Source organism: Acomys russatus, chromosome 5, assembly GCF_903995435.1.
Source record: "Acomys russatus chromosome 5, mAcoRus1.1, whole genome shotgun sequence".
NCBI classification, from domain to species: Eukaryota; Metazoa; Chordata; class Mammalia; order Rodentia; family Muridae; genus Acomys; species Acomys russatus.
Window position 1 is genome coordinate 13,453,053 of NC_067141.1, and position 18,987 is coordinate 13,472,039.

At 43.7% G+C, this 18,987-nt stretch overlaps 1 protein-coding gene across 1 annotated transcript in view; it reads left to right on the forward strand.

Annotated features, from left to right (window-relative positions):
- Positions 1 to 5,400: 5,400 nt before the first annotated feature.
- Abraxas2 (abraxas 2, BRISC complex subunit) overlaps positions 5,401 to 18,987 on the forward strand; it is a 41,204-nt gene continuing 27,617 nt past the window's right edge. Inside the window, 3 exon segments of the mRNA XM_051145460.1 lie at positions 5,401 to 5,519; positions 11,699 to 11,789; positions 16,800 to 16,836. Coding sequence (XP_051001417.1) covers positions 5,448 to 5,519; positions 11,699 to 11,789; positions 16,800 to 16,836 — 200 coding nt within the window. The 5' untranslated portion in view covers positions 5,401 to 5,447.

The following is an 18,987-nucleotide window of genomic DNA, read 5'->3' on the forward strand; positions in this document are numbered from 1 at the left end:
GTCAGGGGCCTAGGATCTTTTCTGTACTAGCCACGAAATAGCCAAATACATATGGTCCAATGTCCTAGGCAAGGAGCTCAGAGGCCCCTAGCAAGCCAAGCAGCCTTCCAAGGAAACGTTGTTTCCAGGGCTACGTTTCTGTTGACTTTGGGATAACAAGTCCCTTGAGGCAAATGGCAACAACAGTTGCCCTCCCGGTTTGCAGTTGGGCTTTCTACTATACATGGTATTCCAAGATCTTCTGGCAATAAAGAATAAAGTAAAGGGCAGATGGAAATCCACGTACATAGTGATTAAAGAACTCAAGAAAGAGCGTAAGTAACCTTATTACAGAGCAATAAAACCACCGGATACCACAGCCAATTAGCGCTGCCCTGAGCAAGTAGCTTGTTTTGATCTTTCTAGACTCTAGAATCTACAGAAAGCAAGTCCAATTGTGACAGACTGAGTCTTTAAAAGTTGTAGGTTCTAATTAAGGAGCATCCATGAAAGATAAGCCTGTCTTTAGGCTTATGTCATGCCAACACTTCAGATGTTTCTCTGTGTGTGATGAAAGCTATAAACAGTTGTTGGTATGGAGCCCTGAGGGGGAAAAAACATAGTTTATACCAAGTTTCTTCCCTGGCTCCAGGAAGGATTACTCTGGCTGCTTAGTGCTGAGGGCTGTGGGGCACCTCTGATCACCCAGGGAAACAGGATTCTTGGCAAGTGGAGAAGTTCCATTGGGTAAGCTGCCTAGCACCAGGGAGAACAAGAACTATATGAAGGACACAGCCTCTCCCACTGAGCACCACCCACCTGAGGCCAAAGGCAGATCTGTAGAATTGTAGAATATGAGGCTGCCAGCCTTGGGGGATTTTTTATGTTGTTTGGGGTTTTTTTCTTTTTTGTTTGTTTTGGGGTTTGTTGTTGTTGTTGTTGTTTTTGCTTTATTTTTATCCCTGCACAGTGTCCATCAGCAGCTCCTTTGGAACTATGCTTCTCAGAGCTCTCAGCCGGGCATGGTGGCACACGCCTTTAATCCCAGCACTTGGGAGGCAGAGGCAGGTGGATCTCTGTGAGTTCGAGGCCAGCCTAGTCTACAAAGCAAGTCCAGGACAGCCAAGGCTACACAAAGAAACCCTGTCTCAGAAAAACAAAACAAAACAAACAAACAAACAAACAAAAACCCTATGCGTCCCAGAGTTCTCAAGCACTTAACATTTGACAAATCCAAGATCAAGGGCAGAGCTTTCACTTCTGCAACCATGCAACGCTCAGTAGCAAAAAAAAAACCACACTTCTAGAAAAACTCTCCTTACCTCCCTGCCCCCCATCCCCCACTTCTGCTCTGATGTGAGCTCTGGAAAGAGGACAGTGGGCATTCAGATCTTGAGATAGACTCCCACGTTTTGACGCATCACTGTGGGCAAGTTCTGTAACTTCACCAGGTCAGCTCGTGCAGCCTGTATTACAGCAAGCATAATAGACACCTAGAGAATACGAATGAGATTAGTGCAGTCAAATCCTACCTGTCTGACACATGAGAAATGGTCGGTAAATGTAAGATCTGTTTTTCCAACTATAAAATGGAGCTTAAACAGACTCTGCTTGGAAAGAGGCTGACCTATTCTCAAGGTTCAGAAAATGCCAGCTGTGACCTTTACAGGTTGTGCATCTTTGCTCTAGTTTGCTTTCCTTGCGCTGTGATAAGATACTGACCAAAAGCGGCTGGTGGGGGAAAGGGTCTATTTGGCATACAGGTTAGATAGCCTATCATTGAGGTAAACCACGGCAGGAACTGAGGCAGAGTCTATGGAGGAACGCTTACTAGATTGCTCTCCATTTCCTGCCCATGTAATAATAATAATAATAATAATAATAATAATAATAATAATAATAACAACAACAACAACAACAACAACACAGTAAGCATATAATGAATTTTTTAAAGGTTTATTTATTAATTTATTTATTAAGTACACAATGTTCTGCCTGCATGTGGAGGGCACCAGATCTCATTATAGATGGTTGTGAGCCACCATGTGGTTGCTGGGAATTGAACTGAGGACCTTTGGAAGAACAGCCTTTGCCCTTAACCTCTGAGCCATCTCTCCAGCCCATGTAATGAATTTTTAAAAAAGAGGATTTGGTGGGCCAGTGGTAGCGCGTGCCTTTAATGCCAGCAGCACTCTGGAGGCAGAGGCAGTTGGATGTCTGTGAGTTTGAGGTCTAGAGGCAGAGGCAGTTGGATGTCTGTGAGTTTGAGGTCTACAGAGTGAATTCCAGGGCCGCTAGGGCTATACAGAGAAACCCTAACTCAAAAAAAAAAAAAAAAAAAAAACAATCAAACAAACAAACAAACAAATGGGTCTGGAAGCATGGGGGGAGGGCAGGAGTTTAGTTTCACTGAACTTAAAGTATCAAGGGAAAGCCAGGCAGCTAGAAGAAAAAGTTGGCGCAGGTGCAAGAGGTTAAACTGGAAGTCCTTACCAGCTAGAGCAGCGGCTCTCAACTGTAGGTTGCCACCCTTTGGGGAGGTGCCTATCAGATACCCTGCACATCAGATGTTTACATCACAAGCCATAACAGTAGCAAAAGTACAGTTATGAAGTAGCAATGAAATAATTTTATGGTTGGAGATCACCAAAAGCTGAAGAATTGTGCGTGCGTGTGTGTGTGTGTGTGTGTGTGTGTGTGTGTGTGTGTGTTCTACCACATGGGGTCCAGGGATTGAACTCTGTGTATTAAGATAAAAGGCACGCCCCACCAACCCAGCATATCCCCGTTCCCCTACAGCAACCTGCTGATAGAATAAAACCATCTTCCTCTGGGTTCCAACACCCTTTCACTCAACATTTACTCAACAGTTATACATTGGGTAGTGTCCACATGCCTGGCATTAGCCCATATGACAAAAATGCAACCGCAAGTAAATTAAACACGAAGTTCGCAGTAGGCTAGCAGAGGAAAAAGACGATAAACATGAAAATGGAATAAAAATAGAGACGATGCTGGATGGTGGTGGTAGGAGCTTGTCTCGGTTAGCTTTGCCAACTTGACACACCTTAGAGTTATCTGGGAATAGACCACCCTCCAGTGAGAAGTTGCCTAGATCAGCTTGGCTTGTTGGGCACAATCTTGGGGGGGGATTGTAGGAAACAAGAATCCCCACTTCACAATAAGAGTCCTGGAAACTCAGAGTAGAGAAATGAAGCAGTTTGTTTTGCAACCTTGAAAACTCCTGTGTCAGCCTAGGATGGCAAGCCTACTACTAACTGAATCCCAGAGCACCATCTGTCTATAATCCCTAACAAATGATCCTTCCTTCTTCTTTTGAATAACTAGGAGGCTACAATCCTAACAAGATAAACCATGTATAGCTATATCCCCATGTTTTACATCCTGCTTATCTTTTTTTTTTTTTAAGATTTATTTATTTATTATGTATATAGTGCTCTGCCTGCATGTACACCAGCAGGTCAGAAGAAGACATCAGATCACATTATAGATGGTTGTAAGCCACCATGTAGTTGCTGGGAATTGAACTCATGACCTGTGGAGGAGCAGTCAGTGCCCTTAACCTCTGAGCCATCTCTCCAGCCCCATCCTGCTTATCTTAAAGCTTACCAAACACACAATGTTACAGGCAAGCTTGGCTGTTTGTGATCATTATTTTTGGAGGGTAGCTTATTAAACTTTGGGTGTGGTGGGGAATAGAGAGACTATGAGGCATTAGCAAGGGTCTAATGTTTTTTGTTCATGTTTAGCTGGACGTAAGCTGGCTTGTGAGTGAACCATCAAGTTTTATTTAGCAATTGTTAATTGATGTAAGATGGCCCAGCTCTTTGTGGGTCGCACTTAGGCAGCTGGTCCTAAACTATATACAAAAACTAGCTGAGCTGGAAAGGGCTGCTCTTGGAAAATTAGGTTCTCTTTCACCAAGAGATGTGAGCTGGAAGCTGTCAATGGAAAAGTTCCCCTGTAGGCAGGCTAAGGTAATCAGTCCTGCAAGAAGGGATCTGGGTGGCCTTTCAGAGCACCTAGGGCAAGCAGAAAGCAGTGGACTATGCAGTCGTCGCCAAGGAGACTAGCATACCAGACAGAGGAAACAAATGCAAAGGCACTGTGACCTGGTGAACTTTCTAGTGCTTCCAGAAAGCAAAAAGGGCTACGACTGTAGCCAAAGCCTGAGTAAACCAGAGTAGCAGAAACAGGAAATACAATCAGAAATCAGGGGCGGGGCAATCCTGTCAGGGTAGCATTTGGAGGTTGGCCAAGTATGATTGACACCTTATACATTAACCTACCATTTCATTGGCTGGTTTTGCGAATATATCTGGCAGGTGAACAGCATCACTTCATTTCCGTGACATTTTGGGATGGTTAATTCCGTTATGAGGCCTTCCCTGAGTTTAGCTCCTTCCCCTGGGTTTGGAATTGGAAAATATCTCCAAATGATGGTGTAGTGTCCCTTAAGGGCAAAATTGCCACCAATGGGGACTCTCGGAGAAGTTGCCAGAACCAGAAGAGAGATGATGGTGCTTCGGATCAGAGTAGCAGGTGTACTGTTTGTGAATTGTAGGTCTCTGTATATGCTGAAGATTGTTTTAGTTGATCTCAGGTGGGGATCAGGAGAAAAGAAGTTGTCAAGGCTGACTACAAGGGTTTTGACTTGAGTAGTTGTTAGAAACAATTCTATCTGCTGAATTTGGGAAAGGAGTAAGAAGCAGCTTTGTAGAGAAATCAGGAGGCCAGCTTGGAACACTGAAGACTCAACAAGTGGCAGAAGAATTAATTCCTTCCCTGAGTTCCCTTTTTTCTAACTTTGATAGTTTAGCTTTCACTGCTACTTATTTGTTTTTATCTTCTGTGATTTTCGTGAAACTTGTAGAGGTTTACTTTTGTTCTTGTTTGTTGAAACACGTCTCTTTATGAAGCTTTGGCTGGCGTCAGACTTGCAATCTCACTGCCACTACACGGCTTATATTTGAATTGTTTTTGAATCCAGAATCCAATCATTTTACTAGTTCCACTACTTCTGACCAAAATTCCTCTGTCACTATGCCAGTCAGGGTTATTGTAGATGTCCGTATTTCTTCCACCTCTCTTAGGCATTAGTCCCAACCAAGTAGGCAAAGTGGTCTGTTCAAATTGAAGTTTTAGATCATGCTGTTCCGGTGTCAAATCCCAAACCTTTCAATTGTTTGAATCATCTCTGGCTTTTCATCCTTCAGCTTCATTTGCAGAAAGGACACGTTGGATTATATACTATACAGACAGGCCGCCATCTGAGGGACACCTAGAATTTACATGTGCTGGGTCTCTTTGATCTGGAAACCTTAACTTTCCTGTCCTCACCTAGGGCCGCTTGGACGACTACATTTCCCAGGATGCCCAGCGGCGGGGCATCCGGAAGGCTGTGCGCCCTCCGCGGGGCATGATGGGGGAGGTTGGAGATTTCCATCATGGCGGCTTCCATTTCGGGCTACACCTTCAGCGCTGTGTGCTTCCACAGCGCCAACAGCAACGCGGACCACGTAGGTGCCGGGCCCCCTGCCGTGGCCGCTGGAGCTTTCGGTCATCTCCTCGGGCCGGCGCCTGCGGCCAAGCGAGGACCGCTGGAGGCTCGGCCCTCCATCTCGGGGCCAAGCCGAGGCACTGGTGACCCAAGGCGGCTCCCGCCCCCCTCCAGCTCCGGCACTCCGCGGGGCCCTTCACTTGGTGCTCTCCGTCTCCGGCGGGTCCCAGCCCGGCTGTTCTCAGTCCCGCCGCCCTCCTGCGCCCAGCCCTGCCAGTGTCAGGAGTAGTCGCCTAGCCGAAACTGGTACCTACTCCTTGCTGAGAGTAGGGCTTCCAGACTTGAGTGCTGTGTGGGGTCGGGATGGAGTTGGGAGATCCGGCTTGTCATTTAGAAGGAGAGGAAACCAAGCAAGTCCTGCTCGCCGTGTGACTTGTCACTGTTCATACTTATCAGATTCGGTTGTGGGTTGTTTTGTTTTTGTTTGTTTTTTCACCCCACTGGAAAATGGAGACTGTGAACAGGCGCGTTAGGTGCAGTGTCTGTTTGCACTTCCGCGAAGTTGCATGTTCACTTCCTCAGTGTGTGTTGTAATCCACGGAACTAAGTCTTAATAGGGAAGTGACAGGCCCACATGTGAGCGATCAGAAATGTACAGGCCGTGGAGTCCATAGGAGCAAAGTCTCTCTTCGAGTGTTTATATTTTACGAATTACCTTTCAATGCCACTGACCTCGGAGTGGAAATTCTTTGTGGTATAGATGCTTTTACAGGACATGATTAATTTGCCCACCAATTGAGGGAATTTTTTTTTTTTTTGGTCCATCTTTTAGTGATATTTTTGGTGAACGATTTAAATTCATGAAGTTAGAGTGGCCTTTTTGTGGTTGTCATTCCAAAACAGCAATAGGTGGAAGAGAAATTGGATTTGACTTGATGTCAGCAGTCTTTGATTCCATTAATAAAAAGTGATGCTGAGAGGTGATTCCATTAGTAAATTGAGTGGAATAAATTTACTCTTATGGACTGTTTTTTTTTTTTAGCTCTGCAGTGTTGATGGTGGGGATTACTGATAGGAATATATTCAGCATAGTCTTTTTTTTTTTTTTTTTTTTTTCAGAGACAGCTCTAAACAGTAGCGTTTGATATTGCAGCCAGCCGCTTAATAATGTAAGTGGTTGTGACACTCCTAGTGTCCATGGACTACAGTTAGGAGTTCAGAGGTGCTTCCTCTGCTGTCCTGGACTCGCTTTGTAGACCAGGCTGGCCTCGAACCCACAGCGACCTGCCTGCCCCTGCCTCTCGAGTGCTGGGATTAAAGGCGTGTGCCACCACACCCGGCTAGAGGTGCTTCTCCACTCTCTTTTATAGAGTACCTAGGAATATCATGTTTATGTATACGGCAAGATTATTATAAGAATGAGAAACTTGGGCAGTAGTTCTAGAAACTGCTGTAGTCCTATTTCTTCAATTGATATCAGTTGTTTGTTCTTGTTTTGAGATAGTGTCATTCAAGGCTGGCCCTGAACTCCTAATCCTGTCTCCAAACTCCTAAGTGTTGGGTTTTCAGGGGTATACCATTACATGCAGCTTTAGATTGCTAGCCATTTAATGGCAATCTCCTTTTTATTTATTTATTTAGTTAGTTTTTTGAGACAGGGTTTCTCTGTAGCGTTGACTGTCCTAGACTCGGATTTGTAGACCAGGCTGGCCTCAGACTCACAGAGACCCACCTGCTTCTGCCTCCCGAGTGGTGGGATTACAGGTGAGGGCCACCGCGCTTGACTTCTTAATATTTATTTCATGTTTGGCATGAGGGCAGAAGTTTTATACAAGGCCAATAGTTGGCAATGTGTTTTATATGACTATACTCTTTCCTATGAACTTCACCAAAAATATGGATTTAGAATGCTTAAAAGTGATGTCAGTTTTAAAGTTGAAGAACCAACAATTTACTAAGAAAATTAATCTAAAACCAGAATTATTCTATGGAGCTAAGGTTAGCAAACACTTCTGAAGTCTTTTTTCTTTTGGAGATTATAATATAATTAGACCATTTCTTCTTCTTTTTTCTCTCTCCACCCCTCCTCCCCATGTAACCCTCCTTGCTGTCTTTCAAATTCATGGTCTTTTTTTATTAATCATTATTCATATTCATATTTATATATGTATACATACATATCCCTAAATACAACCTGCTCAGTCTGTATAATGCTACTTATAGTTATGATTTCAGGGCTGACCACTTGTTTTTGCTAACCAGTTGGTTTGTTCTTCCCTGGGGAAGATTTGATTTGTTCTTCCCCGAAGAAAACTTTCTCCCACTCTCAGCATTCCTTAGTTGCCTACAGTTCTTTTCGTAGGGTTGAGGCTCTCGCCTGTCCTCTTTGGCCTGTCTGTGGGCAGCACCTTTGTTGGGCTCATGTTTAGGCAGTCGTGTTTGTGAGATTATGGGCGTAGTGTCTGACAGCCTCACACAAACATCGTGATCCTATGGCTCTTACAGTCTTTCTGCCCCCTCTTCCACAGTGTTCCCTGAGCCTTAGGGTGGGAGTGTTTTGTAGACGTATCCACTGGGACTGGGCTCCATAACGCTGCATTTAGATTGGTTGTGGTTTTCTGTAGTGGTTTTGATGAGGGGTGAGGATTACACTTACCTGCGAGTATAAGGACAAGTGTTTAGATTGTTGTCAGGGTTTATGCTGGTTTAGTAAAGTGGTGGTTGTAGCATTGAGAAGTTGGTTGGGTTTTTGGTGTCAGCCATGGTTTTCCTTTTATTGAGCAGATCTTAAGTCCAGCTGGTGTGCCGCTGCTGCACCCTTAGAGTTACTGTGACACGCTGGTTGCTGATCTGCTTCCTAAGTATCCCAGCTGGGTTGGACTGTTGGTTGCCTCCTTCCTTTGGACGCTTGTATGGTGCCTTCTAGTACCGTAAAAGCTAGTTCTCCTAAGGGAGGGTACATCCAGGTCAGTTCCAGCTCAGGGGCCACTGGGCCCAGTGTCTTCGACAATTGGGACTTCTTGTACCTCTTGGAGGTTGCCAAGGACAGGACAATAGCAGTAGACTGTGTTTTGGGAGTCTCTCGGACCGTCCTGACTCAGAACGTTTCTTATGCCTGCTGTTGAGGTTTTTTTGTTAGGTGGATTTTTGGCTCTTGGAAGAAAGCAGGCATTTTCTGAAAAGGACCAGATAATAAAGATAGTACTTTCTCACTTTTTAAAAAGTTTTGGAGCCAAATGGTCTCTTTACCAACTCTTCAGTCCTGCAGTTGTGAGGAGAAAACACCTGTAGACCATGAACAAATGAGGTGACTGTTCTAGTAGGAACTTTATGCACTGGAATTTGAGTGGCCAGTGGTTGTAACGCTTTGTGGGACATCTGCAACCATTTGAACCTGTAGCAGCCATACTCCTTGCAGGCTGTGCATTAACAGGGCTGTGCCTCTCAGCTGCTTCTTCCTGTTACAGTGTAACAGTGGTTCTCGACCTTCTTAATGCTACAACCATTTAATATGGTTCTTGATGTTGTGGTGACCCCAACCATAAAATTATTTTTGTTACTACTTCATAATTGTAATTTTGCTATTGTAAATATCTGATGAGCAGGGTATCTGATATGTAACCCCTGTGAAAGGGTCATTTGACCTACTAAAGGGTTGGAGACCCACAGGTTAAGAACCACTGATGTGCCAGTTGGTAGTAGCACAGGCCTTTAATCCCAGCACTCAGAGAGGCAGAGGCAGGTGGATCTACAGAGTGAGTTCCAGGATAGCCAGGGCTACACAGAGAAACCCTGTCTCAAAAAACAAAACAAAACAAAAACTAACAACAACAACAAAAACCCCCACTGATGTAATAGTTATTCAGATAATTCAGACCAGTGATAAATAAACATTCCAAATTACTAGTTAACTTTAGAATGTTTTAATATCATCTGAGATTTTTTGTTTTGTTTTGTTTTTGTGGGGACAGAGTCCGTCCCTGGCTATCCTGGAACTCCCTAAGTAGACCAGGCTGGCCTTGAATTCAGAGATCCACCTGCCTTTGCTTCCAAGTGCTGGAATAAAAGGTGTGTGCTACCATGTCCAGCTGCACGTGAGTTTTATCATTGTTTCTCATGCTAAGGATTATTGTGCTTATGTGGTAATAGTGTATTGTTTCTTTAGTTTTTTTTTTTTGTTGTTGTTGTTGTTTTTGTTTTTTTTACTTTGGTCCAGAAAAGTTATATTTTCTTTCTTTTGTAATGAGAACTCATAATTAATAAGACCAGATTATTTAGTGTTTCTCATGATCCTCCTATGTTGGCCTCACCAACATATCCTACTGTCCTGGACCACTTAGCCAGTTAGTCATTATTTCTCAAACCAGTAGTCATAGATACCTGTGTGAGTCTGAGGGTTCTTCTGTCTTTTTCCCTGCATGCTGGGGATTGAACCTTGGTATCCTACCACTGAGCTGCATGCATCCCCAACCCAAAGCTTGTTTTTGTAAAGGAAATCTATACATTAGTTGGATTTAAAGAATGCTCTGAGTGAGTAATTGGGAAATTTAGGGTAATTTTTCATTTCTTTATGGTTTCTGGCAATGCTGTGGGTCAACCACGGCATGACATTTCCCAGCAATCTCTGCATGCCTACCAAACACTCCCCCAAATCAAATACAAAAGTGAGGCCACAAAGTATCTGTCTTGCTCTAGTCACCCACAGGTGTGCATTTGCAGCTGGAACTGTTTTTAAACTGGAGGGCTTCTGTGGCTGGTTTGAGGAATCAGAGTAGAATGGAGGATGATGTAGAACGTGGTCTTATTACAGCAGAATTTATGCAATCATTTACAACTGTCCTGCCTTTCTATGCCTGCCCTTCTCCTGAATAATGACAGTATATTTATTATTAGCTTAGGCAGGATAGCTGGCAGTTTCTGAGTTATTCTAACCCAGCAATACTGTCCTGTTCTATGGCCCCATTACCTTTCATTCTTAGTCTCTTGGTCCTTGCTTCTTTCTCTGTGCTTGACTACTGCCCCTCCAGTTCCCACGTGAGGTCCTCTCTTTCAGCCAGGGCGTCCTGCTCTCTCAGTCCTTCCTTTGCTGGAGGCCATTCAGCCCTTTATTTAGCCAATGAGAAGGTGGTGGTGAATACTGTTTACAAAATACTAAAGTAGAAAATGCTTCACAAAAATGACAGTACCAAAGTCCAGCCTGTAAATAAACAACCAGAAATCAGCATTTGGATAATGAAAAGACAGTCTTTACATGGTGCATAATAACATCGCTCCAACAGTCAGCACGTGGTGAACAGTAAGTGTTGGGTGCAATGTAAGAGCAGCAGTCTTAACAGTAAGCAAGCACAGGTGCCTGCCTCTGGGCTTAACTTTTAGCCAGGGTAGGCACTGACTATTCTGTAAGTCTGTGACATGGCAGATAATGAGAAGACAAATGGAGGCCGGATGTAGGGGACAGAGTGCCTGGCAGATCTTATTTCTGGTATGTCCTGTGAGAGGGCAGAACCTCTCAGATGGGGTGCCATTTGAGCAAAGGGAAGGAGTAAGCCTTGGATTTTCCAAGAGAGAGATAACAAGACAGTGAGCGACTCCATTTGTCCTCTCTGCAGGAGGATTATTTTGACTTTTAGGGTATATCCTCATGAGCTGTTTGTATTGAACATGGCAGCAAATGCTCAAACTGGTAATTTGCAAAGGAATTCCGTATTGATAGATGTTCTCCATAGGTATAGATAAGCTTTTGCATTTATTAGATGAGAGCAGGTGTGTTGACTGAAATCCTGATTTCTCATGTCAGCCTATCCGTCATTGTTTTTATTCTTTCATCATTAGTGGGGTTTTTAAAGCAAAAAAGTAATAGGCAACATGAAATTATATATTACTTAATATAAGCATCCACGGCATATTTCTGCTTCCTGAGATTGTCCAGCATGCTATGGGGCAATTTAAGGTGGTTTAAGCAATGGACTCATCTTACAACAGGAAGACTTGTTGGTTTATAGCATCTCATTTTTGGAGCATTTTTGCCCATATGGCCCTATTAATAGATTAGACCAGTCACTGGTTTATAGGACAGCGCTTTACATGCCAAGCTTGTTTGGATTATTGTTAAAATGGATGTAAGATAGTGCGTCCTCATTTCCTTTCAATTGTAGTAAAAGTTAGCTAAGTTTAACCAGATATTTTCTTCTGTTTTAGGAAGGGTTTTTGCTGGGAGAGGTAAGACAAGAGGAAACTTTTAGCATCAGTGACTCACAAATCAGCAACACAGAGTTTCTGCAAGTAATTGGTAAGCTTGCTTTTGTGCTTAGAAGTATCTTTTTAATACAATTTTTACTTTATGTTTATGGATGTTTTGCCTGCGTGTATGTCTGTGTACCATGTGTGTGCTTGGTGCCCTTGGAAGCCTGAAGACCTAGAAGCGAAAATAGGGTTTCAGATACCTTGTAATTGGAGTTGCAGACAGTTGTGATCCAATATGTGGGTCTTGAGAATCAAACCTAGGTCGTCTAGAAAAGCAGCTTTAGTTGCTGAGCCATCTCTCCAGCCCTAGAAATACCCTTTTCCAAATGTGTACTTGTTCGTTTGTACTTTGGCTCCTAACTGACTTTAACTGAAAGTATTACAGGGAACTGGGAGTGTGGCTCAGTTGGTAGACTTACTTGCTAAGCTTCCAAGAAGGCCAGGGTTGGATCCCAGTACTGCACAAAACCAGGTGGGTGTCACATACCTTTAATCCCAACATTCTGGAAGTAGAGACAGGAGGATTAGGAGCTCTTGCTACATAGCAAGTTTGAAACTAGCCTGGGTTATTTAGGCCCCTGTTTCAAAGTTAAATAAGTAAATAAAGTGCTAAAAGAATGCACAGAAGCTAAAATTACATGCACTAATATGATGACTGGTGAGATGGCATGTAGCCTGGGTTCAGTCCACAGATCCACAAGGTGGAGGGAGAGAATTGGCTCCCACAGATTGTCCTCTGACCTCCACATGCGTGCTCTAGCATATCTGCCCTTTACACACAAATACATAAATTGAATTTAAAAATAATAAATGGTATAAGAAAGTGGAGAGATGGCACCTATGCCAAGTGCCTTGCAACTGCTGTCCTGGAACTCGCTCTAGATCAGGCTGGCCTCAAGAGAGAGCCACTTGTCTCCATCACCTGAATGCTAGGGTTAAAGGCTTGCACCACCAAGCCTAAAGTAAATCTTTTAAGTTTTGCTTTTATTTATTATTAGATTTTGTGTGTATGGATGCCTTGCCTGAATTTATGTCTGGGAGCCACATGTGTGTGTAGTGTCCACAAAGGCCAGAAGAGGATGTTGTATCCCTTAGCTATAGAGTTGGGGACATTGTGAGCCACCATGTGGGTGCCGGGAATTGAACTCAGGACCTCTGGAGGAGCAGTTAGTGCCAAGTGGCAGTCTTTGGTTTTGTTTTTGTTTTTTTCTTTTGTTGTTGTTGTTTTCAAGACAGGGTCTCTCTGTGTTAGCCTTGGCTGTCCTGGACTCGCTGGACCAGGCTGGCCTCGAACTCAGTGATTCGCCTGTTTCTACCTCCTGAGTGCTGGGATTAAAGGCGTGTGCCACCACACCCAGCTGCCACATGGCAGTCTTAATAAGCAGAGTAAAACAAAGGATATTTGTTCTCTCTCTCTCTCTCTCTCTCTCTCTCTCTCTCTCTCTCTCTCTCTCTCTCTTTCTCTCTCTTTCTCTCTCCCTCCCCTCTCTCCTCCCCTCCCCTCCCCTCCTCTCTTTCCCTCCCTCCTCCTTCCCTCCCCTCCCCCTCCCGTGTGTGTGTGTGTGTGTGTGTGTGTGTGTGTGTGTGTGTGTGTGTGTGTACACAGGTGCCTGCATCAGGTCCTCCTAGAGCTGGAGTTACAGGTAGTTGTGAGCCGTCTGATATGGCTACTGGGATCTGAACTAGGGTCCTGTACATGAGTAACTCATGCTCCTAACCCCTGGGTCTTCACTCTAGCCCTTTTTAATAACCTTGTGCCTGATGGGGAGGCGTACCAAAATCAGAGGCCAACGTTGTGGAGTCTGGTCTCTGCTTTCTCCTGTACATGGGTTCCAGGGATCTCACTTAGGTTGTCAGGCTTACATGCAAGCACCGTTACCTACTACCTTGCTAACCCTACTGAAGACTTTGTATGATTGAGGCCTAAGCTAAGCAGAGAAAGGAGTTCCCAGACACCTTTCTGCCTTCCAGAAGAATGATCGGGAGGATATGACAGCACAAGATAAAACTATAAAAAAGAAACCAAGCCCCGTAAATGTCTGAGTCAAGGAACAAACTGGTAGTAGGAAGCCAGTAATGACATCATGAAGGAGGCAACATAGGCTCAGAGGGCTGCACGTGTGGGGAAACATGAGCAACGGCTGAGTAGCACTCATATTTTTGCTTATAAGCCTAACCTTTAACGGCTGAGCCATCTCTCCAGCCCTGTGTAGTGCTCTTTTAAATTCTATTTTATTTGGGGTGTTTAGACTCTAACCTCCTAACCCTAAGCAGGAGAAAGATGGTTAGTCGGGGAGGGGACCTGGTTATTTAGGGTCAGTTGGGTTCTTTTGTGCTATACCTGTCTCCACCAACAGCACCGACCAGCAGTCCTCCAAGCTGTTGCTCCCCAAGGCGTTTCTCTCCGTTTGTCCGCTGCAAACCACCACCCCATCTGTCTCTGGTCTCTTCAAACTGGTACATAACATGTGCCAACACCGCACCCAACACCATGCTCTCAGGGCTCCTATTTATATTCTCAGAGCCCTAGACCACACCCCTCTCCGTGCTGCTAGAGGAAGGCTGTGACCAGCTGGCAAAAGCCACACCCCTCAGGAAACAATTAACAGGTGTGGACAAGCTAAAGCTCAAACTAAAATCCTACATTTGGGATTAGAACAAAAACATTTACATAACACAACTGAGTTTACAAAGAAACCAGAACTTCCATTACACAGCTGTATAGAGCATACAGAGAATCTGCCCTCTCTGTGTAAATGAAACACAAAAATTAAAGTGAAGCTGAGTGGGGGCTGGGTTGTCACATTGGAACTAAATCATCAATTTAAAGTCTAGTCTAATGGCTGCCTTCTGCTGTAGAGAATGCGGGCAAGGGGGAGGACTGAGGTGGAGTGTAAATTCAGGGAGAAGAGTAAAGATTATAATAGCATTCACACAGCCCTTCCCTGCCTGTTTTGTGTGCAGCCCCTTTCATCCAGAGGTTGAGGGTTTCGTTTTGCTTAACTTTTTAAATCCTTAAAAAATGGGCTAGGAGGATGGCTCACTGAGGATGAGGGCTTGCTGTTACACCCAACAGCCTGAGTTTTATTCTTGAAATTCACGTGGTAGAAGGAGAGAAACAGTCCGATAGTTGTTTTTTGATTTCCATACCCATGCCATGGCACGTGTAGCTTCACACACAGACACAAATATATATATTAAAATGCTAAGTAGTAAGATTTTACTTCAAAAGATGTCAGTGTATGTAGTTATTATTTGCATCTAGGTTTTTAAAATCCATCTAGTAAGTAAAGGTTAATTGATAGATGCAAGACCAGTGAAATAATTCAGTGAAGGAGGGACTAAGTTGTCCTCTGACCTCCACACTTATGCCATGATGGTTGCAAACACTCAAATAAGTGTTTTTTAAACCTCTACATTTCCAGATGTTGTTAAGTGAGTGCAAAAACTGCACTTCTGGTATCTATTCAAGCACTGGATATCAAATCCAGGGCCTCCACATATATGAGAGAGACATTTCATTTCCCCCACCCCCCACCCCCGTGAGCTACATGCCTAGATCATGTCTGTAGTGTGCTAGACGATTTATCTTGAGGACTACTACTGGTTCAGAGTTTAGAACTTGCTCTAGGGCTTTCAGTGGACAAAACAGTGTTACCTTTGAGGTAAAAGAAAAGTTTTCAGCTGGCGAGGTGGTGCACACCTTTAATTCCAGCACTTGGGAGGCAGAAGCAAGAGGATCTCTGTGAGTTCAAGACTAACCTGATCTACAAAGCGAATTCCAGGACAACCAAGGCTGTTACACAAAGAAACTCTGTGCAAAAAAAACAAGAAAAAAAAAGTTTCTTTATTCCAAATCCTAACCTGATAGTGCGCTGGATCGTTTTAACCATTAAAAGAAGGGAATTTGATAGATGAGGCTTTCTTGTTTGCATTGTTGTGTTGATGCCATAGTGAGGTAAATGAACTCTTCTTTCAGTGTTAGTTCTGCATTTCTAGTTTTGGCAGTGTTAGCTAGTGACAATAGCTCTGTCCTCAAAGGCTGTGGTTTTATATTAATTGAGGTAAAATTATTGCCCAAAATTCCAAGGCTGTGGTTTTTTAAACAGCAGGTGATGAGTCACTCTCTGGGAGAATTGTGGTAAATAGGATTGAATAGTCAATTAGTCTCATGTGCTTCTCAAAACCAGCCTGTGGCCCCCTGATGAGCTTGAAGAAAATGTTCATTCTGCTCAATCCCAGCATCTTTTCAGAAGCTATTAGGATCTGTCTTATAAATGACTGTTTCCCTTAATGCCAACCAGCTTTGAAAGAGTTAATGGACATTCAGTGTTCCAAACACCTGGCCCTGGTGGTCAGGCATCCTTAGATGGTTATTAATGGTAGGAAAGCTGTCCCCACAGCTTTTATCCAGTGTGATTAACTGCTTCCAGTCAGTGGCCACTTTTTCCTATGATGCTTTGTTTAAATAGGTAAGATTGAGTAAGTTGTACAATAGCTGTGCCTTCCTGAATGAAAACTGTCAGAAGTGCACTCATCACACAGGGACAAGTGGAAGCAGAGCTCTCACTCTCCAGCCGGCTTTGTTCTGAGCCTGTGTCTCTGGGTGTCTTGGGAAGCACCCACACTGCCTCCATGGCATACACATGGCATCTGTTTACAAGAACAAAGTGATCTTGGTTATCCTAAATTTTGGTTAAAAAAAAAAATCCTGAGCTAGGGGCTCAGCTTAGCCCCAGTGGTTAAGAGCACTGGCTGCTCTTGAAGAGGCCCTGAGTTCAATTCCTAGCAACCACATGGTGACTTACAACGATATGGAATGGAATCTGATTCTCTTTTCTGGTGTGCATGAAAACAGAGCACTCATATACATAAAATAAATAAATAAATCTTTTTTAAAAATCCTGAGCTACAAAAGAGAGTTCCAGGACAGCCAAGGCTACACAGAGAAATCCTGCCTCGAAACCCCTTCCTCCCCCCAAACAAAATCCTGAGCTATTTTAGTTGCCTGCACTTTACATGATTAACTGAGTTGATTTGCTTTGTCTGATTACAGAAATCCATAACCATCAGCCCTGTTCAAAACTCTTTAGGTAAGCCACATTTGATTTTGTAGCTTTGGTCCTCATTGAAAAAGTTGTTTGAAACCAGTGAATTTAGGCCTGTAACTGGTTATGTTATAATTAAGGATACTCTAAATCTATTTAAATTTTTTTTCTGTTTACTATTTTTTGGTGTGTTTGTTTGTTGTTGTTTGGTTGCTTGAGAAAAGATCTTGCTATGGAGCCCAGGCTGGCCTTGAACTCAAGGTCTTCCTTCTCAAGTGTCCTACCATGACTGTGCTTGAATAGGAAAAGGGCAGAGGGGAGGTGTAAATCATAGTGTTGGTGGCTTAGAATGAGCCTTCCCCTCAACCTCCCTGTCAAGGCTACTTAGGGAAGAAAGTTAATCAAAGATTATATGTAGGCAGAATTATTTATAGAAATCACATATAGATATAAATTTAATTTTGAGAAAAATTAAAAGTCTTCAGTGATTCACTTTAAATAAAAGGACTCAGGAGCCAGGTAGTAGTGGTGCATGCATTTAATTCCGGAACTTGAGAGGTAGAAGCAGGTTGATCTCTGAGTTCAAGGCCAATCAGGGCTACATAGTGAGACCTTATCTCAAAAAAAGGAATACGAACTTTGCTTTTTGTGTTTAATTTAGTATACACTATTTCTGTAATATGGCCACTGAAGGACAGAACCTAATGGAAAGGTGACATTCTGAAGGAAAAATCAATAGGAGAATGACACCTGGAGCGAAAAGTAGATATTCCCAAATTCCCACCAGGCCTGTCTGTCATGTTATGACCAGATGAATGGAGGGGCTTGCTCACGCTACGCAAGCCCTTTACTACTGAACTACCTCATTAGTCCCTGTCTACTTTCACCTTCCACCCTTCCACTAGGGACTGAGATATGTATTTCAGAAAATTCCCCTGGCTCTACTTCTTCCTCCTTTTCTCCCAGAGGCCAGGCCAGTGCTTTCCTTCCAGTGTGCCCACATAAACATTATTCATTGTTCTGTGAGACAGAATCTCATGTTGCCCTGGCTCACTTGGAACTAACTGTATAGACCAAGTTGCTTTTGACAAACAGAGCTGCCCCTACCTCTGCCTCCCAGGTATTGGGATTAAAGATACATGCCACCATGGCCATCTTTTTTTCAGTGTTCTTTTTTTTTTTTTTCTCTTCAGTGTTCTTGATATTCATTTCCCTCTGCCGTCCCTTCTAGTCACTTTGCCTACTTCTTCCTGCTGTTTGTTCCTTTCTGTCTTCACCTTGACCCCTCTGCAAGCACCTCTCTACTCCTGAGGACCCACACACACACACACAACCCATACCCGTAGTCCTTAGTGATTTCAGAGGATTGTCATTAAGCTCTGTGGCTGCATATAAATGAAGCCAAAAAGTAGCCAAGGACCTCAAGTCTTTCCATTTCCACATACCTGAAAGAGGAGTAAGGAAGCCAGATGAGCAGCCATGGGTTCATCTGAAAAGCTCATGAGACGTTGGTCCACACACTACCTCTGACTGGATAGGGATGTGTCTGTTCTGGGCCTGACAGGGGTTCACTGGACATGCTATGTCTCACCGTCCTGAGTAATTCCACAAAACATTGCAAGTGCAGAACTTTCAGAACAAGGATTTGACTCATACTTAGAATGGAAGAATATCTTAGAAATCATGTCCGTACCCCAAGCCTCTTACTTAGCAAAGCAGGAAAAGGGAGCAGGTAGGGTAAGTAGTCTGTCCTAGATCCTGCAGTGAGAAGTGCAACAGGGCTGTAGCTGACATCTCCTCATCTCTGGGTCAGTTTTTTCCTTGTATCTTGAATGCCTTCCTGCCTGTGTGGTGTGAGGTGAGAGGAGGATGACATTTCTAAGACCATAACCAGGGACATTGGAGGGCCCTCATGTCTATATGTCTGACTGGTCATGGTTTGTTTTGGAGGTGAGCACATTGTTTGAGCCTAGGTAGACTTGGCTTCCAGTCCAGTCCATCTGTCCCACTAGCTATGCTGTTAGTTGGTTAGCTTTGCTGTCTCTTTCTACAAAAACGGCAGAAAGCCTGTTGAATTCGGATGAACTCATACCTCAGCACTGTGGCTAGAACATGTAATGAAAAAGCACCCGGCTGAGGGTCTGTTAAACATTCCACAAATGTTCATTTCCCCTCATTTCCCAGAAAATGAGTTGC